Source organism: Xiphophorus maculatus, chromosome 19 (genome assembly GCF_002775205.1).
Source record: "Xiphophorus maculatus strain JP 163 A chromosome 19, X_maculatus-5.0-male, whole genome shotgun sequence".
NCBI classification, from domain to species: domain Eukaryota; kingdom Metazoa; phylum Chordata; class Actinopteri; order Cyprinodontiformes; family Poeciliidae; genus Xiphophorus; species Xiphophorus maculatus.
Genome location: NC_036461.1, coordinates 26709966 through 26737885, shown reverse-complemented (window position 1 = coordinate 26737885; position 27920 = coordinate 26709966). Strand labels below are relative to the sequence as shown.

The following is a 27920-nucleotide window of genomic DNA, read 5'->3' as shown; positions in this document are numbered from 1 at the left end:
CCTACAGTATGTTGCTGCCATAATCAAGCGTTACTGAGAGGATGATGTGTTCAGGGTGACTGGCAGAGTCCGTATTTCACCTCGCATCTGCATGTAGGCCAGACGATTTAGTCAGATGAGACCAAACTAGCAGGACTTTTTATTGCTTTCTGATTCTGTGATTAATGCGTCCCTTGACTTTAGGTTTGTTAGCTTTGCAGATGTCATACTCTTACCATTTTTGGATGATGGGATGGAATTGTGATATACCTAGAGCTGGAGATATAGTTTTAAAACCTAACCCTGTTAGAACTTCTCCACAACTTGACAGGAAACAACTTTTCTGAATTTATTCCAAGGTTAAATCACACAAAGAGGGACGCATTTAGAAATTTGGGGACTTCTGACAGCAAATTATTTTATTTAGTTGTATCAAAGTATTAAGTAAAGGGGCAGGGCTACCACGGTTTTCTGATTTGTATGTGTAAACTGTATTAGTCATGGTTATTTGTCTTGGTCTGTCACATAAAATCAAAATTAAATATATTAAACTTTGAGATATGGGGTATTAATACATTTCCGATACACACGTGTTAACATGGGACTCGTGTGTCCCTGAACGTGTCACAGCTTTCTCACTTACTGACGTTGCGGGGGAAACTGAATACGGGGCAAACTGGGGCTCCAAATGGAGATGTTTAAGTTTAGCTTTAAAAGCCCCTTTAATAATTCATCACAGTGAGCGCAGAGGTTATAGATCTCTCACAGAGAGCATCTTCTGGAAGCACCAAAAAAAATGCGCACGCAGACCATTTTTACACGCGCGCGCTCGTGCAAGCGAGCCACTTTGACGCTAATTACCGCAGCGTCATTCATTCGAGGTGAGTCAGAAGAGGTTGCGTTTGCGGGGGGAATATTGGATTCCGGGGTGACATAAACGCACCACCGTGGTCAAACCGCCCGCCACACCCTTCAGAGTAAACAAAAGGCAAGAGGCACTTGAACCTTCATCTGCGGGCGACGGTTGCTAAACATTACGGGGTCGCTTAAAAGGAAGCAGTGGGGTTCCGGTAGTGCTGTGTGACAAACAAGCATTTGCTCGGACATGCAGAGTTTATCTCCAAACACACGTCTTCACTTTCTACGCGTCGGCTGCTCGTGCAAACATGTCCACGGTCGCACAGGCATGCGCACATGAGGTTCACGTACCAAAAATCAACCCCTTTGTTTCTGTCGCTCCCCCGAAACAGGAATTCGGCAGAGAAGCGTTCTCGTGTGGACCAGACTGTCTCCTCCCCCCACCGTAAGCACACACACATACACACACACACCACAACTCTCTCTCCTCCCTCAGTAACCCACCACCATCACCAATAACACACACACACACACACACACACCTCCTCAACCCCTTTGTGTGTTTATGTGTGCATGCTGAGAAACCCGGTGACGGATGCTGAGCTTATAAAGCTTCTTTTTTTCATTGTTTTATAATTTAAAACAAACAAAAAACAAACAAACATGGATACATTTTATTCATCAGCAACGGTTTCTGCTGGATGTATGGAAGCCTGCAGGTGAGAATAAGGCGGACCGGGTGAGCGCGTGTGAGTCTCACCTCTCCATAGCCAGGATCCGGATTGCAAGAGGAGCCTGTTACCAGGAGCAAGTGCGGCAAAATTGGGACTTTTCCACCATCAGCATCCCTCCTCTCCTCTCCTCTCCTCGCCTCATCCCTGCTCCTCCTGTGGCCACGCCACCTCCCTTCTCTCTGTCTCCTTCTTCCGCGATCCCAGAATAGCCTCGCACCCCTTATCCCCGGTGGAGCGTTTGGAATTTCGGGGTGACTCGAGGGACGCTGGAGGATGGATTAGCAGAGGCGGCGCAACGGCAAAACTGGAGCAGCACGCGCGACCGCGCCGGGGGGGAAGGGGGCGACGGGACTCGGTGAATTCACGGAGCCCCCGGGACAGAGGTGAGTAAAGCCTTCCGTCCCCTCCGCGTGGATTTACGCAGGCGGGCGGGCTGGCTGCCTCTCTCCTCCACGGCGCAAGGAGGTGAGAGGCGGACAATCAGCACATGGCTTTCACGTTTCTGTAACTGATGATCTGAGGCAGTCTGCTTTTTTTATCTGTTGGTGGAGGCGTAGATGTGAAATGCTCCCGTTTAAACACTGATTGATTTAAAAAAAAAAAAAAAAAAAAAAAACTACAGCAATCAAAGCAAATTGAACATATTGAATCCCTCTAGAGAAGAAGCAGTCGTCGTGATAAATCTGCATGCTTCATATAAATCAGGACAAAAACGAATGAGCACGAGGGTTCAGCATTTCTTCTCCTCAGTCTGTGAATTAAGTTGGGTGTTCCCTCCTCCTCAGGACTCATAGAAGGCCCCTATAGGTCCCTGTCAGAGTTAAGAGGCATTTCTAACGCATTCCGCCTAAACTTTGCCACAATTTGTCACAACACAAGCACAAACGTCCAGTGTATTTTATTGCGATTGTAGACGTTTGACAATCGTGAAACAGCGAAGTGGAAAGAAAAGGATCACATTTGAGATTTTTTTTTTGTTGCAAGATAAAGCATTCGTTTGCAGGCAGCAGTGGCTCCATGTTTAAGGTCCTTATCCTGCTAGAAGGGGAACTACCGCCCCGGTCTTTTGCATCATATAACAGTCCCCCCCCATCAAAGATTATCTTGCATTTAGCTGTGCCAAAAATAAGGATCCTTTCAGCATGACGCTGTCACCACCATGTTTTATTGTGTGTTGCAACCTGTCACATGTAGGCAGAGTAATTCTGGTCTTATCATACTCCAGCATCCTTTTCTACATATTCATAGGCTTGACATAAACTGCAGATTGGACTTTCGTTTTAAGGCATTTGTCTTTTATTCTTATTTTAAACCCAGATTTATGGCGTGCACAGCTAATACTCCCACCTGAGCTGTTTATGGCTGCTGCTCCTCCATAGCTATCTAATGATCTTCTTGCCCAGCCTGTCAGTTTAAGTGGATTTCCATGTCTCAGTATGGTTTCTATGACATGTTGGACGGTGAATTGAACAATGCTCCATAAGATGTTAAAAGCTTGGGGCGTGGTTTAACAACCTAATCCTCCTTTATGTGTCACCAACACTTTATTTCTGAGCTGCCTGCTCTGTTCCTTGGTTTTCATGATGCTGTTTGTTCTCTAACGATCTCTGCTGATCTGATCATAAATATATTCATCCTTTGAATCGGTTCACAGACGCATAGCTCAAGTCCTGTGCATCGAAGAGATGCAACCTCAGTTTATGACACTGATTATTCAAAGCAAGTCCCCTCAAATGCTGAAAAGAACAGAGCAACTGAGGCAATTATGTCAAACGGCAACATTCGACCGATTTGGCTCAATTGCTGAGTGTTTAATAAAGAGCAGGATCCCACAGAGCTCACAGAACAGAGAGTAATTATTACTAACATGAATACTTTTGTGATTAAATACACAGGGCTACATTATAATTTGGTTGGAGAACAGCAGAATATCAAATCACATGATTTCAGTGTCATTTCAGTGTTTTACTCACAGAACACAATGAAAATAATCAGTGTTTCTTGAGGATATTGAATAGATTAGTGTGTGAAATGATTAAACTGTCAAAACTACAAACTAGACAAAACTGGAGCATGTTTCCGGTGTCAGGGATCAAAGTTGCGTAGGAGTCTGCCGTGGTTTGAGATGGCAGCAGTTTGTAAAGTTTGGCTCCCCTCACTATCTTCTGCAGGGAACCTCTCGTCTACCATCCTGCACCAGGTTATGGTCTGTCCTCCAGCTTCACTGGTGTTTGACTGCTTTTGTGTTTACCGATTCACCATTCCCATGAATGAGTCATGCTACCTTGGTCATCATCAACCAGTGTCTTGATAAGGTTCTCTCATGTGTGGATGTTCAGTTACGTTAAATGTAAATAACACGAAAATATAAACATGTAGCAGTGTGCAAACTGAAATTCTCTCATGTGAATGCTTTTATTATACAAACTAATAACTTATTATACAAACTAATAACTGATTTGTTTGTCTGTTTTAGGCTTGTTTAGTTTTCTCCATTTCCTTAAAAAAAACTAAACCCAGATGCTCATGTGTTATTGTTTTTAGATCTTGTTTTCCAAAATCTATTGAAATAATAATAATAATAATAATAATAATGCAGCTTCAAATGGATTTTTAAGCGCAGAGAGCTGGAGCAGCATTCTTCCCTTCATCGACGTTTTCCAGTCATTGTGTGGGGTGATGGGAGGGCACCATGTGACGTACTGATTAAAGGTTTTTTTCAGTGGTGGTCAGGTTAGCTTGGATGTAATGATTTTGATGGGCGTAGAATGTGACTAATGTCATTTTCATGCTCATTAAAACATTTACTGAACCGGCGGAAGGGAACATTCATCTCAGTGGTCACCACTCCCATCAGGAAATAAATGCTTCATCAAAGGATAAAAGCGATCACTGAAAACAAGTCTGTATTGATCTGTCATAGCACATGCACTATCCCCCAACAGGACCCAGTCTATGTCCTGCAAAATCCCAAAAGAGCTCCTGATTTTATTTTATTTTTTTTTGGTCACACATCTGTAGATAAAGGCCTCACTATTCAAAAGAACTGCCAAGATAAAAATAGCTGGGTTTTGTTTACGGTTCAAAAATTGGATAAAGTGTCTGATTTCTAGCATGAAGGCAGCCTCAGAGTGGGCGGAAAGAAAAAACCCATAACCTGAAATTCAAAACAAGTAATATTTGGGTTTCACGAATCTTAAATGACAACAGATGACATCCCCCTTTTGTCTGATAATGTTTTTTTGTTGTTGTTTGATTTTTATCCAAAAGAGCAATACAAATCTTGTAAATAGTACCAACATCATGAGTGTAGGCTACAGGTTAGGACAGAGCAGTTTGAAAGCTGGAATCCGAGGGTTATTTATGTCCCGCAATTTTAACCAGCGAACAACTGTGATCCATGCTCACGAAAAAATAAATAAATAAAATGCTTCATCTCAATCGCTTTTTGACCGTGAAATGTTCAACAAATAATCTTTGAACAACCATCTTTCTGTTTATCCGGTAGCATAAATGACAGGTAATTGACTTGGATTTGTATTTTCTTTCACCTAAATGGTCACATTCATTAAAGTAGAGCAGACCCATTGCAGCGTGATGTCACAAGCTGCATTTCTTATTTTTCTTTTTTGTGGGTGAGGAAGCATGAAAATCTGAGAAGTTAATGTGAAAGAAAAAAAAAATCTCTAACATGTGCATTCGCCTGAATATAAACTGAGGTTTGTCGAGAACTTAAGCGTTCTTTTTTCTAAATAAAGAAAGCAGCAAGCTTCGTAAACACCTCTCCAGCGCAGAACCAGAACTCACTTGTGAGTAGATAGTAGTTAGCAGTCTGACCCTTACCATAGGCATATTTATTTCCCTTTTTTTACTTTAATATTTTTGTGAGGGTCTTCACATGACTTCATAAAAATGCAACCATATTAGCGGAATAGAAAATATTAGCAAACAAGCGCGTCAGTCGTCTAAAACTTGAATTGCTCCAATCATGAAAAACTATTATTCCTTAACACTGTTTGGCGAATTAAATTTTTTTAAGTGCAATTTATGGGCGGGCTTCTTTTAATATCACTTTTTACTTTGCATTCCAGCTTTATTTATTTCTAGCTTCTATTTTTTTAACAGACACAATATTCTGAGAGTTGTAACGATTAAACAAAAATACCAAAAAATGAACTTGATAAGTAGTATTGTGCAGAAGCTAGATACATTTCTATCAGCCCGCAGCTTTTATCTGCTATTTATTTAAATTTTCTAAATAAAAAAAATAAAAAAATCAGAAAAAATTTAAATATTTAACCTAAACTTCTTCATTAATGTCTGTTGCTACGGATTTTTGAAGTTTGATAACGTCAGTAAAATTCAGCGCTATTTGTTTTGTAACTTTCATAAGCAGTAAACCGCTGGAGCCGCCTCCAGTCCACCCACCGCAGCTGATCCCATAAGACCCTGATCAGAGCGGAGTTCATTTTTTGCAGCATTTAACATTTTGTATGAAAATATGAAATTTTCATCAAAATGCTTTTTTTTAAACTAGCCCTAAACAACTTCAGAGAATAGTAGATTTCTATTTCAGTCAAACAATGCCAAGAAAAACATTTACTTTGTTGTTAGCATGATTAGCAGTGCTGGCACAGCATCTCCATCTAATTTGTACATTGAAATATTTCCTACATTGTGCCAGAGTCAAATTGCTAGATTGAGGTTAAAAGTTGAAATATTTAATGAAACAATTTTTTATCAATTACTATTCCTTTTGCTCCCTGCAGCACTCTGTAGTTTTCTCCTCGGTTATTATCACTGTAACTGTTTGAAATAACTTTCACTGCTCTGAATGTTTGCACAAAACACACGCATTTATTTAGCATTTTCACTCTTTCAAACACTGAAATGTCTCTGCAGAAGGTGATTCATTTCTCCAGGGTCTCCACTGCCAGGAGGCTTCCATGACACACCACGCGTCTATGTTCGACGCTTAAATGATCTGCCAGTTCTGAAAAGTTCATCTGTTAATACATTTGAAACTTTTTTTTTTTCTTTGGCAGTTTATATAAAAAAGAAAATTCTCTTTGAGTGTGCAGCATTTGTTGAGCTGACAGCTTAAATGTCCAGAATGGAATCAATCAAAATGTGACGTCTAGCAACACAACGATCATGTTCTCCGGTTTGGTAACCTCAACCCAATACCCAACCCAACAACAGTATCAAGTCTAACTCTGATATTGCATCACATTGGTTCTCTACTATACAGCCATAAAGTGTCTTATCAATTTCAACTGATACTTTATTGAAGCTGGGGGTTTCTTGACATTGGAAGCCATTTGTATGTTAGGCGTCAACGTTAAATCTCCACGTTATTCTGCAACTTTCGCTTCTTGCTTTGCCAGACGCATCCATACGCTGTGTTTCACCACCACCGCCGCTGCCTTTACTCACCTCATTCACACATGGACAGGCACAATGCATACAGACTGCTTACAGTATAGCCCTATCCAAACACTTTCATGATGTTTGCAAGCATGAGTGTACATCAGCTCCAGCCACTTACTCATGTGATGTATCCCAGAGGACGAATGCTGGCGAGATAGATAAACGACCCCCTTTCTCTGAGCCTGGAGCTCATTCTATGTGTGTGTGTGTGTGAAATGTGAGTTAGGATGTGGTTTAAATGCTGACTGGAGTAGGTCACTGAGACCAAGCGGCTAGCGGGAGTGAGACCCCATCCTCAGCATCTTGCTAAGCTGCTTTCCGTCGAACTGGAATCTCTTCTTTCACGGCATCTTCTCAGTTTCTAATTCTAGTCCCTTTTGCCAACTTCCCCTCGACCTCCAAATGTGCATGCTTCTCTTTTGAAGTGTACTTATCTCGGTCCTGTTCTTCCTTCCCTCTCCAACACGTTTCCAGGAGTCATGGAAATTAGATGGGAGAAGTCTTTGATTCTCGGTGCATCACAACGCCTCAGGGTCAGGATCTCTTATCTCGTCAAAGAAACGGTTATGGAAAAAGAAAACCAAAGGATAATGGCTATGAAACATAGTTGGGTATAGAGAGAGGTGAAGAATAACAAAAAGGGAAAGGTGTAATGATAAAGAAAGATAGATAAAAAATTTAATAAAACATGTGTCAGAATGGCCTAATCAAAGACTTGTTTTGTAAAGAATAATGAGGTAAAAGTCTGTAAATGTGCAAAGCTAACAGAGACATATATACAGAACTTGCGGTTCTTACTGGGGAAAAATGTTCCAAAGTATTGACTCAAGGAGGCTGAATCCTTTGCAATTATGTGGTAGTTTAGTAGTTAGAATGGCCTAGTCAAAGGCCAGTCCTACTTTTCAAACAATACTGGGTTTAAAATATATAAAAGTTGCAACTCTTGGAGTAAAAGGTTGTTCCAAAGTATGTTGGGGGGCTAAATAATTTGGAGTTATGTAGTACTTTGTGTTGGTTTACCACATAAAATCCCAATAAAGTAAGTTTTAGAGGTATGAAAACTATTGCACAAAATGTGCGTAAAAAGTAATACCGCCCCAAAAATAGTCCATCAGACATATTTGGCACAGCTAACGTTGCAAGAGTGAGGACAAACCGGAGGAGAAATGACACAGAGGGGGGAAAAGAGGTCAGGTGGAAAGCGTTAGCAAAATGAAATGAGATATGAAGAAATCAGGTGAAATCAACGTAGAGCAGACGGTACGTAAATGAGAAGTAGCGAAACTACTTAAAAATGGGACAAGGAGGCAGGGAGGGCGAGATTGACAGATACAAAAAGGAAGAAATCAACAGAATGGGAAGGAAGGTATTGGGAGGAATAGGGAGCTGTAGGGAGAACCGTGAATATTTAACTCTGTTTGACTTTCCATCTGTGCCTCTGGCTGTTTCCTCTCTCGGAGACCTTCTGTATGCCTAAAGGTTACTGAAGACACCATACTGTATGTATATGTATATGTAGTCTGCGTGTATGTGAGTGTGTGTGTGTGTGTGTGTGGAAGATAAATTTGGGGTAAACAGCTGTTGGGTTGTTAAAATGCTTCCTGCTCAATTCAAAGCTTTGAAGAACCCAAACAGCTAGAATGTCTTTTGATTATAAAGCAGCTCCAGGTCCTGCAAACACACACTCACTGCTAAGCATCCCAACGCAACAGTGCGCATAGGTCATATGTCTATGTTACAATAACAACAGTAGCACATCAAATGAATGATGATCCACTGTATAAAAAGGCATGTCCCATTTTCTCACAGTGTGAAAACTGTTTCCATTTCCTAAAAGCCACAACAATGGCTGACAGTTTCTTAGTCATTTTTTTTCTCCCTTTTACAAATGCATAGTTTACATACACAAACATTACTATGCCTTCAAAGAATTTTGGTAAACCCAAATGACGATGTCGTGGTTTATGCCTCTAATAGCTAACAACTAAATTCAGACATGACTGTCAGGTTAATTAGGCTGCCTGCATTTCTGTTAGGTTTGAATGTGTTTTTGTCTGGTTGTTTGCCTTGTGTGTCTCAGCGTTGCTCTGTGCTGGACCTCTAGAGAAAAGGACCTCAAAAACACCGTTTTCCTTTTTTGACATCATGGAACATTCAAAAGAAATTGGGCAAGATATCGGGAAGGGAACTGTCGACCGTTATATGTCTTATTCACCCTTTGGTGCAATTTCGAGAGAACTGGGGATGCCGTGCGCATTTGCTTTGAGAGTTACATGTATATTCAAATGTAAACAACATGGCGATATCCAACTCTTACACTGGTTGGGAAGGGAACAGGAAGACGTCACATTTTGGCTTTTGCTGACAATTTCAACAATTAAAAAATAAATAAGCCAAAGTCCTCCAGACATTCCAGCCAATAACCGTTTGTAATGTCATCCCAACAGGTTGCGACTGGTCCCACCCCAAGATGACATCTCCCAAAACCAAAGCCAAGAAGAAACCGCCCAAAGACAGCATGACTCTGCTGCCATGTTTTTATTTTGTGGAGGTACGGATAAATTGGGAATGTGAAGGAATTGCAACAGTTCATACATATTTTTATTGAAATTGTCAACTCTGTATATTTTTCTAGCTTAATAATGTCGACATTAAATCAATATCTGAGCTTTTCTTACACATGTAGGTTTTATGTGCATGCAGCTCAAATGCAACATTCGAAACTTACTCCACTCCAACAAAATAAATCAAATGCTTGTCAGTTGTCCTTGGTTTTGTTTTACGGGTTGTAAATTAACATGTGTGTCGACGCATTCCCGTCCAGCTCCCCATTGTCCTGTCCTCCTTGGTGTCTCTGTACTTCCTGGAGTTGACAGATGTCCTTTCCCCGGCGATGGTGGGCTTCCGTTGCTATGACCGCGACCTCTCCATGCCTTACGTAGAGACTGGAGATGAGCTCATCCCTCTGCTGATGCTGCTGAGTTTGGCGTTTGCCGGCCCAGCCGCTTCCGTAAGTCCGTCTCACAACTTTCAACACAAACCAGCGCGTCGTGTTATATTTGCGAAGTTGAGGGGAAAAGGAAACTCTGCATCTGGTGACGGAAAGCAATCTCACAGCCTGATGCTGCCACTGCTGTGTTTCACCATAAACTATGTATTTAGTGTTATTTTTATGCTGCACGATTTGGTTCCGATTGTCTTAATATAAAATATGTTTCCTGTCCGCAAAAGCAACACTTTTTTTATTTACACATGCATGAAATGTAATAATTAATTGTGACATTTCATCCTACTAGCTACTCTGTCAAGCACCTATAAATAATATATATTATGCTAATGTGCTTTTTGAGCAGATATTCTTGGTGGTTTTGTGTCTAAAATAAATGTAATCGATTCATGTTGTACAAATGTTGCTCAGTTGTACACACACCTCCACTGCACCTCACCGCATCAACATCTTACTGTAGAGCAGAGGTGTCAAACTGCAGTCCTCGAGGGCCACAGTCCTACAGTTTTTAGATGTGCCACAGGTACAAAATACTGGAATGAAATGGCTTAATTACCTCCTTCTTGTGTAGATCAGTTCTCCCAGCCTTGCTAAAGACCTATTTTTTCTATTCAGGTGTGGTGCAGCAGAGGCACAACTAAAAGTTGCAGGGCTGCGGCCCTCGAGGACTGGAGTTTGACACCCCTGCTGTAGAGTTTCCTAGACCTCATGCAAATTCTAGTGAAACACCGAATAATACAAAAGTCACCCAAATAGGCAAATGTCTAGCAAATTCAGCCTGTCTTCTCTAATGCAATATCGATGTTTAGATTGATAAACATCCAGATTTCCTTTAAACATTATCAGTCACTCCATGCCCCCCCACAAATCGATAGACACCAACACACACTACAGTAATCCATCAGCAGCATGGAAACGAGCAGCGACCATTTATCACTCTGATTGGAAGTGATCACTGTTCGATAGCACCTTGCTCTGCTTTCACCCTGCCGTACCTTCCTACAGTAGATCAAAATCACAGACATCTCGACCTGACGCGAATAACACTTTTGCTTGTCTGTGTTTGTTCTACTCTGCTCTTCCGACCTCGCAAAATGCAAACAGTTGGGGGAAAAAAAACCCCACGTGAGCCAATCTTTTCCCCTTCTCTAGATCATGTTGGGGGAGGCGGTGATGTACTGCATGCAGTCCAAACTGAAGACCTGCCCCAAGTCGGAGGGCAGCATAAACGCCGGAGGCTGCAGCTTCAACTCGTTCCTGCGCAGGACCGTGCGCTTTGTGGGTACGTCCGGCCACCAGGCCCGTTTAGAAGTCACTAATTTCAACTCATATTGTTCTTACTCTATGTGCATAACTTTTAGGATGTTCCCCCTGTTTGGATGAAAGGAAACTCGCAGTCAACGCCAACTTGTGAACCCAATTCTTATTTTCAAAAATCACGAAAGTTTTCATACGTGTTTCAGGCTACGGTTATCCAAGTTCAGCTAAGCCTTGTTTATAGAGTGACAGTTTTACTGTGATCCAAAGTTCCCAGTGAGTCCCGACTTCATTTCATTTTTCAAAGTAAAGAAATAAGCTAATTACAGACATTAAATGAAGGGTGACTTGAAATGAAACCGACTTAAGAAGCTGAGATAATGAAATACCCGAGGCAAACTTTGAGCTTTGAAGTCAAAAGAGTAATTAATTCACTTTCCCGCATTTCTCTCCCTGCATGTGTGTGTGTGTGTAAGCGCGTAAAAATGCATCAGACTGACAGCTTATGGTGTCACTTCAGGTTGCTGCAAATTCACGCTGTTTTATTTCTCCCCCACTGCAACACGTGTCTCAGAAATGAACCGCTCTGTGTGAGGAAGGCATTGGGTGTTTTTTTTTTTTTCAGTTCATTCGCCTGATGCTGCATTCACCTCCGTTGCCTCTCTTCCTCTCCCTCAGGTGTTCATGTGTTCGGTCTCCTGGCAACAGCCCTGGTGACAGATGTCATCCAGTTGGCTACCGGCTATCACGCCCCTTTCTTCCTCACCGTGTGCCAGCCCAATTACACGGCTCCGGGAGTGTCATGTGACAACAACGCCTACATCACGCAGGACATATGCATGGGGAAAGACCAATATGCAATCATGTCGGGACGGTAAAAATGTGCTTGTATTTATTTAGCACAGAGTATATATTAAATGTGTCTATATTTAGTATTTTAACACGTCTTGCAAGAATACAACTGGCATTAGAATAGTCAAAGCTGTTTATTTATTTAGGATTTCATGAAATTAAAATTGAAATGGAAAAAAAAAAGTTAAATGTTCTTTTGTTAAGTAAAAAATGTGCATGTGGTGGCATTTTGGATTCAGGTTTGTGGCTTTTCAAGATGCTCTGTAGAGGTGCATACAGGGGATCAGACAAACAAGCTCCAGCGAGTCGGTGTGAAAGGCATATTAGATCCGTACACAGGAATGATCACAGCTTAGCGGCACTGATACAGGGATAATCCCAGTAACTGTATTACAGAGTGTGCATGCGAGTGCTTCTCTTCTCAAGGGGAGCCGTTATTAAAATACCTAACCACGTAGTTGTTTTGCATAGGACGACACGTTTTCTATTATTACCTTTTGTCGCCAGGGACGGTAAGACGAAGCGAATAGTTTTGAGAGGTGGAGTATGAAATTGACGGAGATGTGTAAAAATTATTTCTATGAAGCACTTTATGGGTTTTTTTGTTGTTTTTTTTAAATATAAGCAGCTTTGATGTCTCACCTCAGTCAGATTCAATTCCTCTTACGTACCCCAATGTGCCACATTCGTGGTTAATGGAGCAGAAATCCGAGGGCATTCATTAGGACAGGCGAAACAAGTTGTCGTGTCATGAATTGTACCTTTAAAACAATTCGGCATTTTGTTTACACGTAAAATTCCGAAAAGTGTGGTGTGGTTTTAAACAAACCGCAACAATATCCGTAAGTCTTCTATCTCTACCAGCAACAACCCAAAGACTGACATTTTTGGACGCTCTATTTTTGTGAAATTGTTCAAGATAAATCAGACTAAATTAAATGTAAATAATGTAAATGCTATTTACATTACATGAATTTCCTGGCATCCATCTCCAAGCCTTGCCACAGATTCTAAATAGATCTGGACTTTGACTAGGCCATTCCAACACATGAACGATGGTTGAGGATTGTTTGGAAAGAAAAAAGAGAAGGATTAGTCCTTCCAGGATTACCCTATATTTAACTCCGTCCATCTTCCTATCACCTCTGACCTGCTTCCCTGCTCAAGTTAAAGAAGGCATCCCCAGATCATGATGATGCCACCACGTGTCATGATGGGGGTGATGTGTGCTGTGCGGTGTTAATTTTCCACAACACAACATGGCCAAAAAGTTTCATTTCAGCCCATCTGACCACTTTCAATAGATTTGTCCTAGCTACGTTTCTGTAAAAGTTGGGGCGTGCATGACAAATAGCTGCCCTATAAAAATATTCTCCTCTATGACCTCTGCAGTTCCTCCAGAGTTACCATGGTTCGTTTGGATGCTCCTCTGATTTATGCACTGCCTGGTGTATCAGTTTGGGCAAATGGCCATGTCTGTGTAGGTTTGACAATGTGCCCTGCGCGTTTCGTTTTTGGACATTGAACAAAGCTCCTTAACGTCTCCAAAGCTTGTAACATTGTTTTATAACCTAACCCTGCTTTAGACTCCTGAAACATTATACCTAACAGGAAGCAGATTAATTTATACTGCGGTATTATTATTTTGCTAGGTATCTTTTAAAGGCAGTTGGTTGGACTGGATTTTATTTAGGGGTATCATAGTAAGGGAGGTTGAATATAATTGCAGACCACACTTTCAGACTTTTGCTTGCAAAACCGGAATCATTTTCCTTCCACTTACCAATTATTCCCTACTTTGTATTTGTCACCTAAATTCCTAAGAAAGTACAAGTAAAAAAAAAATGGCTCAAAAACATCTATCTTTATTTCTCCACTTCTAATTTTCCTGCTCTTTTCCTGTAGGAAAACCTTTCCATCCCAGCATGCTACGCTGTCTGGCTTCGCAGCTGTATATATCTCTGTAAGCACTTCAACTTACTAAGATTCTACTAGCATGATATGTCTGCAGATGGATGCTTATTTATAACCCTGGAAAAATACTCAGTTAGATATGATTATATTTGTTTTTTTTGTTTGTTTGTTTGTTTGTTTAAATCTAAAGCATTGCAAATCCACAAGGAACAACATGCGGTCAGCCATGACTGTACTTTTCTTCTCTGTTTCATCATCGCTTGACAAAATAAATAGATATTTTACTTTTTTACCAATTATAAAAAAGTTAATGTCTTTTAAATCATATACAAAATCTAGAGATTCACTGTTCAGAGTTTTTATGGCCAAATACTTAGAATGGATTCTGCAAACCTTTGACTTGAAGAGAGATGAATAAGAACCAAGTACTGGGTGAATTGAAGATTCAACCGGATTAACAATATTTTGCAATAAATTAAAACAATTATTTTATCTAAAGCATCTCAAACATATAGAGCTTTCTCACTGCATCACTAATAATCAATGCAGAATACAGAGGTATCTATAAATAAAACTCAGTTAAGAACAAGTACAACATATTTAGTTATTTACATGACAGAAAACAGCTCACTCTTTTTTTTTCTTTTTGCTTAACACACCTCAATATGTACAATGTATGTAGATGTATGCTGTACCAGTTCAAGATATGCTAATGTTTTCTGCAAAAAAAATAAAGTAAATAAATAAAAATACAGCCACGTCTTACTTCATATTTGACAGACAAAAGCTGATTTACTGTAAGATACTAGATTGTTAACAATGCCAGCCTTTCTGTCAAAAACAATCATTAGGGATTTCTATAGACAACAAACAGAACGCCACAATGTCTGAGAGAGGACGCTGACTGTGTTACTCAGCTCCGCAGACACTCATTTCAGTATTATTTCAAAACAGACTGAATGATGACAGATGGGATATTTTCAAAGTGTTCTAGCAAAGAGTGCAATTAGCACAGTCAGTGTTACTAACTCTGAAAATAAGCCTCTGTGTGTGCATAAGTGGAGTCTTGCCTTAACAGTGAGAGTTTCAAAAGATTCACAACATTTCCAAATCCAGCATATTCCCTTACAGATACAATTAGATTCTGCGAAACGATAAAAACAGAGCAATCTTGCCGTAATGCACTTAGCTTTCTCTTATTAGTTGACATTTTAAAAGCAGTGGCCTGAAGGATCTGGCAAGAAAATTGATTTTTTTCTTTCTGTATTCCCTCTATCTTTTGTGGCTCCTCTGACTTTGCCCTTAAATATTGACACTGGAGTGTTGCACTGAAGTCGTCAGTGCAACTCAATTTACACTAGGTATGATGACTGATCAGAAAAAAGTAGGATTTTTACTTTTCCAATTGGTCGACCACATGATTTCTATAGGTGTGTCTCTGAAAATAACTAGAACCAGTGATCCGATTTTGGTTTTCAAAGTTGATTGTTTCATTCATCTTTGGTGAATATTGGCTAATGTGTCTTGATGTGTCTGTACTGTGCTGCAAAGTATTGTTGTTTTTCATCATTGCAACACCATCCCATCTGCACACATACACACACGCCCGCCCGCCCACCACCCCTACACACACACACATCCTCATCAGTGGCCATATAACTGCTGCATCACTGGATCCTATGTGTCCTCATTAAAACTCACCGAAAAGGCACTGACTGACATCTGTTGGAAGATAGTAAGGAGGAAAAGAGTTGCTTGCTGTCTAATCTGTGCTCTCATAGGTATTTTTCTCAATTAATGGTATGCATTTATTCCTTTGTTCAATTCTCAAAAAGCTTTTTTTTTTTTGCCACATTCTAAGATTATGAACAAATGAAGAGCCAAGAGAAAAATCTCCCCACACACAAACATATTTTGAGTAAATCTATATGGGATGTAAGGAGAAATTTCTCATTGCTGACAGGTTTTCTCTCTTGCTATGAAGAGTAGGATTTGTTTCTGCTCAGTGGCCTGTGGACAAGCTTGTTAAAATAGTTTCTTTTTTTTTGCAAAGCCTGTCATTCTGTCACTCAGCTGTCTTCTATTTTATGCAATCAAAATACAGTAGGCATGCTGGAAATGTGAATGCAGCGAAAAATATATTCTTTCTTTTTTTTTCCTTTCCTGCTCACTCATCAACTCTGTTTCTGTCAAAAGATGTCAAACTGTTTAACTGTGCGCACGCCATTCCTTTTCCTACTAGCTAAACCCTATTAGAAGCAACATAATAATCTTTTTAATAAGTCATGTTTCACTGGTTATTCATGCCCTATATTTTGTTTCATATTTTGTCTCATTACAACCACACAGTTTATGTGATTAACTAACCCAGTTCAGCTCCAATTAGTCAACAGTTTGTCTTTCTGGAGACGTTTCTCATAAATTGGTCTAAGGGTGGGCGTGTATTGTATCGTTTATGATTTACTGTGATAAATTACTTATCGCGATGGGAAATTTGACTTACCATTATTGCAATAGACAACAATTAATGACGTTTAAGACACCCCAAAACTGTCCTTATTGTCGGGATTGATAGTTTTACTATTTTCTCCACCGTTTGTTCAATAAAAGCATCAATAAATACAAGCCAATTTGAAAATAGACTTACTTTGTGCAGCTTAGTTGTTTGTGGGGCTGTCATGTAAACGCACAGCTACCTAAAAAAGAAGTAATAAATAGTTTTTATCATCATGTTTATCACAGTGGCAATAGTACAAAATACTGACCTGATATCCTGTTTTATTTGCAAGTGTCAGAGTAAAGGGGACAGAATACACAGGCATGCATCTTTCAAGTTTTTATCAGTAAAACATTGAAAACCACACGTTCATTTCATTTCACTTCACATTTATGTGCTACATTGCAATGGGCTTTTGCCCAAAAAAACACACACACATTTGGATTCAACTTGAATAAATGTGAAAAAATATTAAAATTAAAAAAAAGAAGTCTGTCAAACTACCTCTTGATCCCCCCACATGTCTGAACTTTCTGTCTTTTACCAATCTGTGCATGTCTCCATCCCCACAGATGTACTTCAATACCAGCATCAATAGCACAACTAAGCTGCTGAAGCCCCTGCTGGTGTTCGCCTTCTGCATGGCTGCGGGCCTCGCTGGCCTGACTCAGATAACGCAGCACCGCAGTCACCCGATAGACGTCTACGTGGGGTACCTCATAGGAGCTGGCATCGGAGTCTATCTGGTGAGTTGAGAGAAGAGCGCCCAGGATGGTGTGACACACGCGTGCGGTCAATCATTTTTGATCTGTTTAAAAGCAATCATCTTTTTTTTCATTGAATTTCAACATAAAAAGCTGTTAGCTTCTTCATTTAGGAGCTAGTTTCTCCTCCACAGTGTATTTAGGAGTCAGTATGCAGCATGGTTACATTTTTTTTATTATTATTATTATTAATCTGTTAAATTGTGGTATTGTCTTTCTTTGAACAATGTCACAGCATGTGCTAACAAATTCTTGATTTTTGCACCACTTCCACTCTCCTTGTGTGGCTTCCATATTTTTTTCTCTCAGCATGTTTTTTTTTTCACATGCTATTAATAGCTATTTCTATTAAGGAGTGAAAGCGAGAGAGAATAAATAATCCGATAAAGATTCTCTGAAGAATTTCACACTTCGTTTTAAGAAAACTTGTCGTTGCCAATTTCCACGCTTCGCCTCTCTTTCTCTAGTCTCTCACTTTTTGAAAGACGGAGCGATTTCTGCCGCTTAAGGAGGGAAGAAAATGAGGGGAAAGATTCAAACTGACCAAAATAGCAAAAATAGGAAGAGACAGCTATTCATGTACACTCTCTGTACTGATAGAAAAACTTCCAAAAAACATTAAAGATGCTTTCACACTTGTTATTTAATATGTACAATACTTCCATCTCATTTTTTTTCTCCGCCCTGCATCTGTTAGGCTGTGTACGCTGTGGGAAATTTTAAAGCATCAGAGGAAGATTCTCCTACTTTGCAGCGGCTGACGTCGGTTCATCACAAGGATGGGCTTAGGGTGTTGACCCAGCGGAGCCACGATTCCCTGTACAGGAAGACTCCCAGGGTGTCAGAGAGCAGGGAGGAGCTTGGGGCCGGGTTGGGGTCCGGAGCCCGCAGTAAGGTGAGGAGGGAAAAGGCGTCTCTGGCTTCGCTGAAACGAGCCAGCGCCGATGTGGAGCTCCTGGCAACGCGTGGCCCCATGGGCAAGGAAACCATGGTAACCTTCAGCAACACCTTACCCAGAGTCGCAAATGGCAACAGCCCCATCTCCCCCTCCGACGAGCCAGTCGTCACGCAGCGCCACATGACCTTCCACGTGCCCTTCGATCCCCAGAGGTCCCGGCAGCTGGTGTCCGAGTGGAAGCAGCGCTCACTGGAGCTCCGCAGCCAGAGCTCGAGAGACGAAGACGAGGGAGAGGACGAGAGGGACAGAGGAGGAGGCGGAGGGGCGGCTGCAGGGGAAGGAGAGAGCAGGGGCATGCCTTCGTCTCTTTACCCGACGGTGCAGGCCAGCAACGTTACTGCCACGCCGGCAACGGCAAGGATGGCCGTGGCACCGCCGCTGGTTCATATCCCTGAAGAGGCCTCGCGGCCTCCACCCGTTTCCCCAAAGAGTGCCAAAACGAGAGCCAAGTGGTTGTCACTCACAGAGGGAGGAAGTGTGAAAGAGCCTGGATCCGGACCCATCGCAGTGTCGACTCCCAGGGTTCCCAATACGCAGCCCAACCAGCCTCCCAGCCAGCAAAGAGTCACTCAGGTGAGAAAGATGCTAGAAAACTCTTTTCATGCTTCTTATTGTGCAGAATCAGTTTTTTTTTTTTTTTTAGTTTTATGTCATGTCATAATATTATTCCTATTATTCCCTCGTCTTAAACACACCTTGAGCCATTAACACTCTTTTGATTCTTTCATACATATGTGAGGAATCTTTTAATTTTCCGTAGTAACCATTCCGGGGTACCTCAACGCTTGCTCATACAAAGAGCCGCCTACTTCCACAAAACTCCTTCTTGGAGCTCTATACCTTTTGGGTGGTACCATGGAAAATACATAGTAGCACCCAAAAGGCATAATTTAAATTTTCATAAATACAGAGGCCATCTTAAAATGTTATAGATTGTGTTACATTAGAACTACAAACTTACGTATATGTCTTTATGGGATCATTTGCAAAAAGTCATCAATCATTTATCGTTTCACAATTATGTGCTCCTTTTTGGTCTACCATAAGAAAGCCAATGATTTCAGTAGTACATTTTACAGGGCGCTGTATAGTTTGAACAAGAGAGGTAATTGAGCAGCTGCCAGATGCTGGACAAACTAAATAACTATAATTTATTTAGGCAGTAATCAAAGCTAAACTCTGAAGGAAACAATTTGCCTGAGTAGTTTTCCCAGTTATTCCCTCATTAGGATTGTAATTGTAGCGGAAATTAACATGTTGTTGTCATCATATAGTTTGTACGTTGACTGCTGCCCCTTCCTGCAGGTCATAGCCATGTCGAAGCAGCAGGGTCATGGAGGAAACACTTCGTCGGCCAAGACATCAGAAGGGGGTTCCTCCTCAGGCGGTGGCTCCAACTGCTCTGAATCGCCGTACTACCGCATCCCGTCCGATCGAGACAGCTGCACCGGCAGCAACCCGGGGAGTGTCGCCGGCAGTGGGAGCATCGTCACCATCGACGCTCACGCCCCCCACCACCCAGTGGTGCGCGTGTCAACCAGCAACGGAAAGCCGTGGGAGTGGAGGAACACCATCAGCGGCAACATGATGAGTGCTGACGCGACGGGCGACAAGCACTGCATGGCTCTGCAGCGGCAGGACAACGTCTGCCACTACAGGGACTACCGGACGCTGCCGGGGAAAACAGACTCGCTTGGCTCTTCCATGACCAGCGGGAGTGCAGAGGTGGGACTGGGACTGGGAGTGGAGCTGCCCCCACCACCCCTTCCCACGGCCTCCTCGCCTCTGCCTCCTCCGCCTCAGTTGTCTTCCTCCCCTCTTCCACCACCTCCATCTCCTTCCCCATTGCCCCCGCCTCCACACTCAGGCCCCACTCCCATGCCTCCACCTCCTCCTCATTCTAGCTCCCCTCACATGCCCCCACCCCCTCACCCGTCTTCCTCCCAAATGCCTCCACCTCCTCAACCGTCCTCCTTGCAAATGCCCCTGCCTCCTCACCATTCCTCCTCACACATGCATCCTCACCCTTTATCCAACCAGATGCCTCCACCTCCTCACCCTTCTTCCTCTCCGCTACCTCCTCCTCCTCTTCCCTCCTCGTCCATGCCTCTTCCCCCCCACCCTTCCCACTCCGGCATGCTTCCCCCTCCGCCCCACCCTGACCTGCTGATGGATGGCCACGGCCAGGCCCTATCCCGCTCCTCCACCCTGCCCCGCCGGCCCTCCGTGTCGTCCCGCAGCCACGCCGAGCAGGAGCACTACTACAAGGCCATGCAGAATGAGAGGATGTTATAGTTGGGGAGAGGCGGGGAAGACAACAGACATCATCTCAACATTAGAGATCGTACTTGAAATGACAGAACTGAAGGAGGCAATACAAGAAACAAGGCTGCAACAGGTCAGCAGAGATTTCCGATTTCTGAAAAACGACAAATAGGTTTGGAGCCACGGAGGGCGCCAGGGACTGTAAGGAGGTCTAAAACAACTCAGCGGGGCGGCTGTTTTTCCTCGTCTCTCGCTTATCCTGCCACAGCACCAGCCGAGACTGAGACGAGGAAAGAGAGAATAAAGGATAACAAGACGGAGAGGCAAAAAAAAAAAAGTGAAGCTTGCTTGTGCTTTTGCCTCCGGTTTTGTTAGCATCTCTGGAGTTTCTTTAAGGACGGGTTCAAAAGAAGGAGCTGAGAAAGAGATATCACAATGGATGGTGAGGGATTTGCTAAATCAAGTTCCCCTAGAGAGGAGACTGAGAAAACAACTACAGGCAATGCATGCTCATCTGAAACCAGAGCAGCCATTTGAGGTTTTCCCTGTGATCTCTTTTTATCCAGCTGAAACACTCTTCTTCCAATGCGCCGAACAGCAGAGAATATGGCCAATTCAGCAAATTTAATCACAGGTTTAGGAGTATTAACTACAGCTCACAAAGGCTTGAAGTGAGGGCATTGTCTTTTTGATGCCAAGCAGGTGTATCGGCATGCACCAGAGATGCTCGACTTAGGAAGGAGCGGTGAGTACAAATTGAATCGTGCACCACTGGGCAACTTCCTATACGGACGTCACTGAATGGATTATGACTGTGAACATTAGAGGCAGTGGAATGGAAAGAGAATCGCTTCTAAAATGAAAAGTTCAGCTTTCAAAACAATTCCTGAGTTATCTGTTTGTACAATACTTTTTTAGATATATTGTCCAGAAGAGCTCTTCAGGAATATTCAAATGTGTTCATTTAAAACTTTATCAAAACTGGACTGTTGTCGACTGTCATCCACCTCTTGAGTGCTATGAGTGATTGTCACTCTTGTTAGCCTTTTAGTTATTGCACCATCACTTCTTTCTTTTTTGTTTTTTTTTACTTATAACACGTCTTAATTCAGGTCAGATTGCTCTTTGGGAGCCTTAAGGAATTTTAAATGAATTCTCTTAATTTTCTTCAGGGGAGTTAAACTCATTTCCATTTTGGGCCATATAAAGATTATGAATGAATCTTTCTCAAAGAGCCAATTGTAGCAGAATATATTGATAATAACAACCCCATTAACAAACAGTTAAAATATTTGATGAGATATTGAATATCCTTTAATATTTGTAGTATTGGGTCTATACAGTTAAAAACTACCTTGAAATTATATTTAGCCACATAACTGTAAACTTGAAGATTCTATTTCTGTGGCCCTCTAAGATCTACTTTCATCCAAGTCTGACATTAAATCTATTGTGGACCAGATTTGGCCTATTATGTATACATCATTTCTGAGGTTTTGAGGACTTTGATCAATAGTTCATGTCAATGAGGGATTCAGAACAAAACGTTGAAATGATCAGGTTGTATTAAATTTCTTCTTTTTTCTTTTGCATCACAAATGCAATCATTCTTCCATCACCAACTTTGTTCCCTTGATAATTTTCTTTAGAAATAATCTTTTCTGATAAATCCAGGCTCCTACTTTAAACCAGATGTGTAACCTGTATTTTAAAGCATGAATGAGCCATTTTTTATTGATGGTTGAAGCCCATTGAGAATTTGAATCCTGCTTTTATGGCAATCTAACATTTCAAAGACGAGGAGCCTTATTTTGAGAAAAGTCTGTTACCTATACTGTGAAAGTCCTTTTTTTTTTATCCTTCCATCATGGGTACTCTTAGTTTATTCGGTATCCCTGGTTACCATTGTTATTTCCCACATTTTCTGGGTAGCAGCATGTGACTTTCTTGCCTAGAGCCAAGTAAAATGATACATGACAAAAACATCTAATCAAATGGCTGCTGTTTTAGCCCCATAGGTAGCTATAGGGAAGATTTTGAAACCATACAAAGCAGCAGGGTCTGGTGCTCAATTTTTGTATTTCTACTTTTGTAGAAGCTATGCCGATGTAAATATGCCTTCAATACAAGACATAACGAGAAGAATCTCTCTCAAATAGCGTTAGTCGATGGACGAAATCCTTTGATCTGCCTGAGCTCTGGGGGGATTTGACAGAAAACTGCCAAATCCCTCCAATGGCAGACTCACTGTCTGAAAGTAGACACATTTTCATGCACAGCTGCAGAAAAGGCCATGTGTCGGTTGAGGTCTGTGGTTGTAAGGCTGGGTTAAAAGGAATATTTAAATTGCAATTTCTGAGCTTCTTTGGCGCTGAGAGAATTTAATAATGTAAGAGAGCTCTCATTCTCAAAGCGTTGTCTGATTAAAATGAGAAATTTGTGTAAAACATGTAGTATTAAGTTTACTTGTTTATCTTGAAGTTAAATTATGACGCTAAGTGGAATGACTGCTGTTTGTACTGCTGAAATTGATGAGTAAAATAGCTATTTAGCTTTTGACCCAGCAGAACTAAAACAACAAATTAACAGATATTTCCTGAAAATACTTCAAATGTATTAATTGTGTCCCTCATCAAATATTAAGCAACATGATCACCGTGTTAGGCCTTCAAAACCCCAAAATATTAATATTTTCCAAAAAAAAATGTTTGAAAGCTCTAAACAAAATTCAGGGTAACGCTAAAGGTTTAGCTTGTCAATACAATTTTTTTGTTTGCCATTAAAAAGATAATTTTTGTGTTCCTGGCAACCTTTTAGTTTTAGTCATTAGGTCCTGTAATACACATAATTACAAGACAAAAAGGTAAATACTCATACAAACTAACACAAAAAAATATCTAATTATGTTGTAAGGCAAGAAAAAATGTTTAAAGGTTTTTTTATTAGTTAAAAAAATCTAATGATTAAGAATTTCTGTAATTTATTTTGTCAGTCGCACAATAAACAGTCTAAATGAATGGACCCTTGGTAAAGATGTGTTGCAATGCAGTAGCAGAATCTCGCACTGAAAATTAAAATTAGAAATCCAAAGTTACACTTACACGAACGTTGGTCACGATTCCCAACTCCATTTCCATGTTTAATGAAGCTAATGTTACTCTCATCAAACCAAAGAATAGCCAGGTCTTACAGTTAAAGTCTTACAATTTCGCAAACTCCGCAAGTTTATGCTAGTGATGGTAGAAATTACAACTGTTTCCTGGCATTCCCGCCAAATATCAATTTGACTTGTGGACAGCATCTAATAGGTGATGTGTCACATCATATTTACATGTCACAGAAACAAGAAGTTATGGATTTTTAATAAAAGGTTCCTAGAAAGTCTGACCAGCTTGGAAAAATACATCAATAGTCATTTTATAGGAATTTTTTGGGTTCTAATCACCGTGTTACTCAGGATTTTCTCTCCCCCCCCCCATTGAAATAATTGGGTTCATACTAAATGTTGGCATTGTCTCAACTTTTCCCTGTGAGATTATTCTACTGCAGTAAAATATAAAATATGTATTTATCTTAAGGCATATCTTTACCACAGAGTGCTAGTAAGTATGACACATGTCCTCCGCCTATAAGAAAAGGAAGATTTGCACAACCTCTTGGTGCTCCTTTTAAACACCTCCTACACACCTTTGTGTTAAGATGACATCTGCTTCTCTTGTATAAAGTTTTTTTCCTTTTTTTCCATACAGAAGATATCTCATTTAATCACACGTGGTTCATTTTGGCCACTAATTTGATTGTACTTTTTCAAAACACAGACTCGACGACGGGTGACATCGCTGTCCACCTGCTCACCCCAAATAACCCAAGAGGTAAATAGACTGGTTTTGTAAAGTTGTCATAGGAAGAGGTTCTGTTAAATGGAACAAGTTGTGTGTGCTTCTTTAGAGGTGCTTCTCAGACGAGGAGCTGGTAGTTAAGTTGCCTGTCACTTTGTGCTGCATGTGTGTAAGAGTGTGTGTGTTTTTTTGTTTTTTTTTTTACGTTAGTACTTAAACCTTTTTGAAAGAATAATCCTCTGGTGAATATGCTACAGCTTTGAGCCCAGTTTGACTGTAAGATATTTGAAATGACTTAATATTAATGCTATTATTATTTAAAAGTCCTCTTTTATGGGCTAATGTTTTCTATCTGTGGTGATGTGTAACATTGATAACTTTGTTGAATAAAAAAATAATGTCTGCTTAACTGAGGGTTGATCTCGTGGTGCTTAAAAACAATGCGTGGAGTTCATAAGCCAGCACTCAAAATAGCGAGTGAGGTCGATGCCACGGCGGCGTTTACCGCCACCCTGATGAAAAGGATCTTTCTCATCGATTCTTAGGTTAAGAGAACTTTCTTCCTCATACCACACTTGGACACACACAAATGTGTGTAGCAAATGTAGAAGAAGCACATTTGCAGTACAGCATTTCTCTCTCTCTGCACGGTTTAGTGTCAAGTTTCTGAAATGAATTCCTCTACGTTGTTGGTCGGTCCTAAATGAATTGTCTAGAATAAAACAAACACTGTCTGAGGTCTCGTGATGTTTTAGAAAAGAATGGGGGGGAAAAAATTTCCAGATGTCATTCTTTTCTTTTTTTTTTGTCACAGCCACAAATATTGCTTACTTTGACTTTATGTGATAGAACAACAAAAGCAGGATAAATAGTTAAGTGGTTTGAAAATAAAAAACCTTTTAAGTGAAAGGTAAAGGAACATACCAGCATTGCACATCAAATTGCTCAAGCTCAGTCAAATTGGATGGAAAGTATCTCTGCGCAGAAATTTTAAGGTATTGACACAAATACTAAATTAGATTTAGGTCTGTACTTTGACTGGGTCGAAACAAATGAACATGCCTTGATTTCTAGCTTTGGCTGTAGTGTAGTATTTGACGTTCTTTTGTTTTGCAGCCACCAAACCGTTTTCTTTCAGCATTACTCTGTATTAAGGTCTACCTAGACTAAATTACACACAAGTGAGCTATTTACTGTTTAGGTGGCATCAATAAGCAACTGATTCTACAGGATTTTAATTAGGGGTATCATAGTAATCAGGGCGGACCATCATGCAACTCACAGTTTATGTTAATGAATCATAGAAAATCCCAATAAAAAAGATTGGATGCCTTTGAGAGACACTGCATGTGGTGCTTAAAATGTGTGTCGGTTTTTTTTCTCTGAACGTGTCTGTCTTTGCTCATATGCATATTTGTGTGTGTGCCCAACACTGTGGAGCAATGAGCTGTGTGATGAGGCCATAGAGGTAGTGGGGGGGCAGATGGTGTACCAAGGCCTGAGGACAGTCAGTCTGTCCATGACTCACACTCGGCAAGCTAGCAGTCCTTTCTCTCAATGTCGTCTCTTCCACTCCCCAGCTCCCCCAACCTTCTTTCATTGGTGGCCCAGAAACTGCCACACAACAAGTGTGCCTGGATATGTGACTACAGGAGGCAACAGAACAGAAAATGGAGACTGAGCCATGTGTCTATTTTTGTGACTGAGTGCCTTCTTTTTAGTGCTTATACAGTATCTGTGCACCCCTGGGTTTGTGTGTGGATGTGTGAGTGTGTTTGGCCAGGCCAAGCAGCTTACAGCCTTTTCAGGACTGATTTACCACTGCAGAAACAGCACAAAAGCCTTTTGTGTCCCACTCCTTTGTCATCCCGCTCACTTTGACACTATCATTCTCCCGTCTGCCACCGCATCAAGCTCCCTTTCCACCTTTACAAATGGAGGAAGTGGATTTGGTGCTGCCCACCTTTAATTTTGAGCTTAAACAGCTCTCTGACTTCTGAAAGATTGGACGCTCATGGATGATAGAAATACTCTTGTTTTCTGTTTAGTCAATACAGTGAATCATAAACCTAAAAAAAAAAGTTCATTGAATTCAACATGCAAATGCAACATCGGTTTACTTTGGTCATGTAATCTGGCTCGAGGTTCTCAATTATGGAAAATATCACAATCAGTTGTAATCATTTAACACAATCACAGTCATTGAGCTTAGAAGCACATCACAATTATTGCACTTAAAAATCTAGATTAGGCCTGACGCAATAAGCAATAACTCAGTTAATTGCACAATCAATTAAAGTGAGTTCAATAATTTCCATTTGCATGATTTATCACTTCTCTCTTTTCTCGTTCTACCAAATATCAAATGATAAAAGTGTTCGGTCTGGTGCATTGGACTCAACTAGCTCCCTTTTTTCTTTTAATAAAGACTTCATAATTAATTTTATTTCACGTTTCTGTTGTTTTATTTATTTTTGGATATATTAAATGTCTTCCAGTTCCAGTGTTAAATGTTCATTAGGATTTAAAGTTTATTGATGTTTGAGAATGTGCTCTTGGAATTTGCCATTGCCATAATATCATTTGAAAACGGTCTCAAAACAACAGTATTATTTTACATCGTTTTGGAATAACCTCTAGGACAATTTATTGTCCAGCAAAATTTCTTGTGGCAGGCCTAATCAAAACAGGAGTGCAATTACTATGTAGAACGTAGCAAAGTAATTTTAATTATACTGTATATTCAATAACAATGTTAACATTGTTAACCATGTCTTCGGTGTAAATTAATGTTAATATAAAAACTGACAGGTGTAAAGATCTACAGTAAAGTATCTCCTAGGACCTAAATGTAATGTTTCAGCGATTTCTTTTTATTTCAAAAGTCGCCGTTCAAAGTTTGCTTAATTTCTCCCTTAAAATCTCTTCCTGATAAAATGACATCTGCTTCTGAGGAATTCACAACACAAACACACAAAGAATTTATTCTGCGCTCTGAATCCAACTAAATCTCACAGTTTCCTCCAAACCCATGTTATAAACCCAAATGTTAGTCAATCCAGTAAACTCCGACATTGTGGAAAGCTGTGGCAAAAATCCCAACAAGGTTCAGTGTGTCAGTCAGGCGTCTCTACCCACCACAGCTGGAGGCTCAGACTGACATTTTCAGGAGGTTGAGATTCTCTCGGTCTCTTGCTTTATTTTGAACCAGCTTCTACCCTCCTTTCCCTGTACTTTTTCAAATCGATATTTCATTAACTTTTATGTGGCCAAACATTGACACAGAAAGCCAAAGTGCAGAGAAATATTGCATCCACAACTGAATGTGAGGAAAAACAGGTCCCCCACTAGTCGCTATATTTTATAACAAATTCTTTTTTTTTTTAAATCCCAGAGGCTATCTTTTTGGAGGGAGAAAAATGTCCTACCAGGCTTCTAGCGACATCGATACAGCCCAGCTGGGAGCCTGACATTTTTATAGCACCCTGCAAGTGCTGCTTTATAGAAAGTTAACTTTCAACCCTGCAGACTTCAGTTATTCTGAAGCTATGAGGCTGTTTGTCTGG

The 27920-nt window shown here is 40.8% G+C and overlaps 1 protein-coding gene across 2 annotated transcripts; it reads left to right on the top strand.

The window, feature by feature from the left end:
* Window positions 1–967: 967 nt before the first annotated feature.
* LOC102223286 (phospholipid phosphatase-related protein type 3-like) lies at window positions 968–24763 on the top strand. Of its 2 annotated transcripts, XM_014468843.2 has the most exons (9): window positions 968–1954; window positions 9449–9552; window positions 9826–10011; window positions 11161–11290; window positions 11944–12139; window positions 14023–14080; window positions 17101–17274; window positions 17990–18823; window positions 19556–24763. In XM_014468843.2, exons 2-9 carry the CDS (start codon window positions 9472–9474, stop codon window positions 20543–20545), a joined length of 2649 nt encoding a protein of 882 aa, XP_014324329.1. In that variant the 5' UTR covers window positions 968–1954; window positions 9449–9471; the 3' UTR covers window positions 20546–24763. The 2 variants fall into 2 exon arrangements, with proteins under 2 accessions (XP_014324329.1, XP_023209111.1); XM_023353343.1 differs by lacking the exons at window positions 968–1954; window positions 9449–9552; window positions 9826–10011; window positions 11161–11290 and adding an exon at window positions 14222–14250 and having other exon boundaries at window positions 12007–12139.
* The last annotated feature ends 3157 nt before the right edge of the window (window positions 24764–27920 follow it).

Bases quoted from the DNA above. Each gene is read 5' to 3' on its own strand.
- LOC102223286 (XM_014468843.2), top strand. From the start codon at position 9,472: ATGACATCTCCCAAAACCAAAGCCAAGAAGAAACCGCCCAAAGACAGC. The intron at 12,140-14,022 runs GTAAAAATGTGC...CTTTTCCTGTAG, and splicing joins TATGCAATCATGTCGGGACG to GAAAACCTTTCCATCCCAGC. The intron at 17,275-17,989 runs GTGAGTTGAGAG...TGCATCTGTTAG, and splicing joins CTGGCATCGGAGTCTATCTG to GCTGTGTACGCTGTGGGAAA.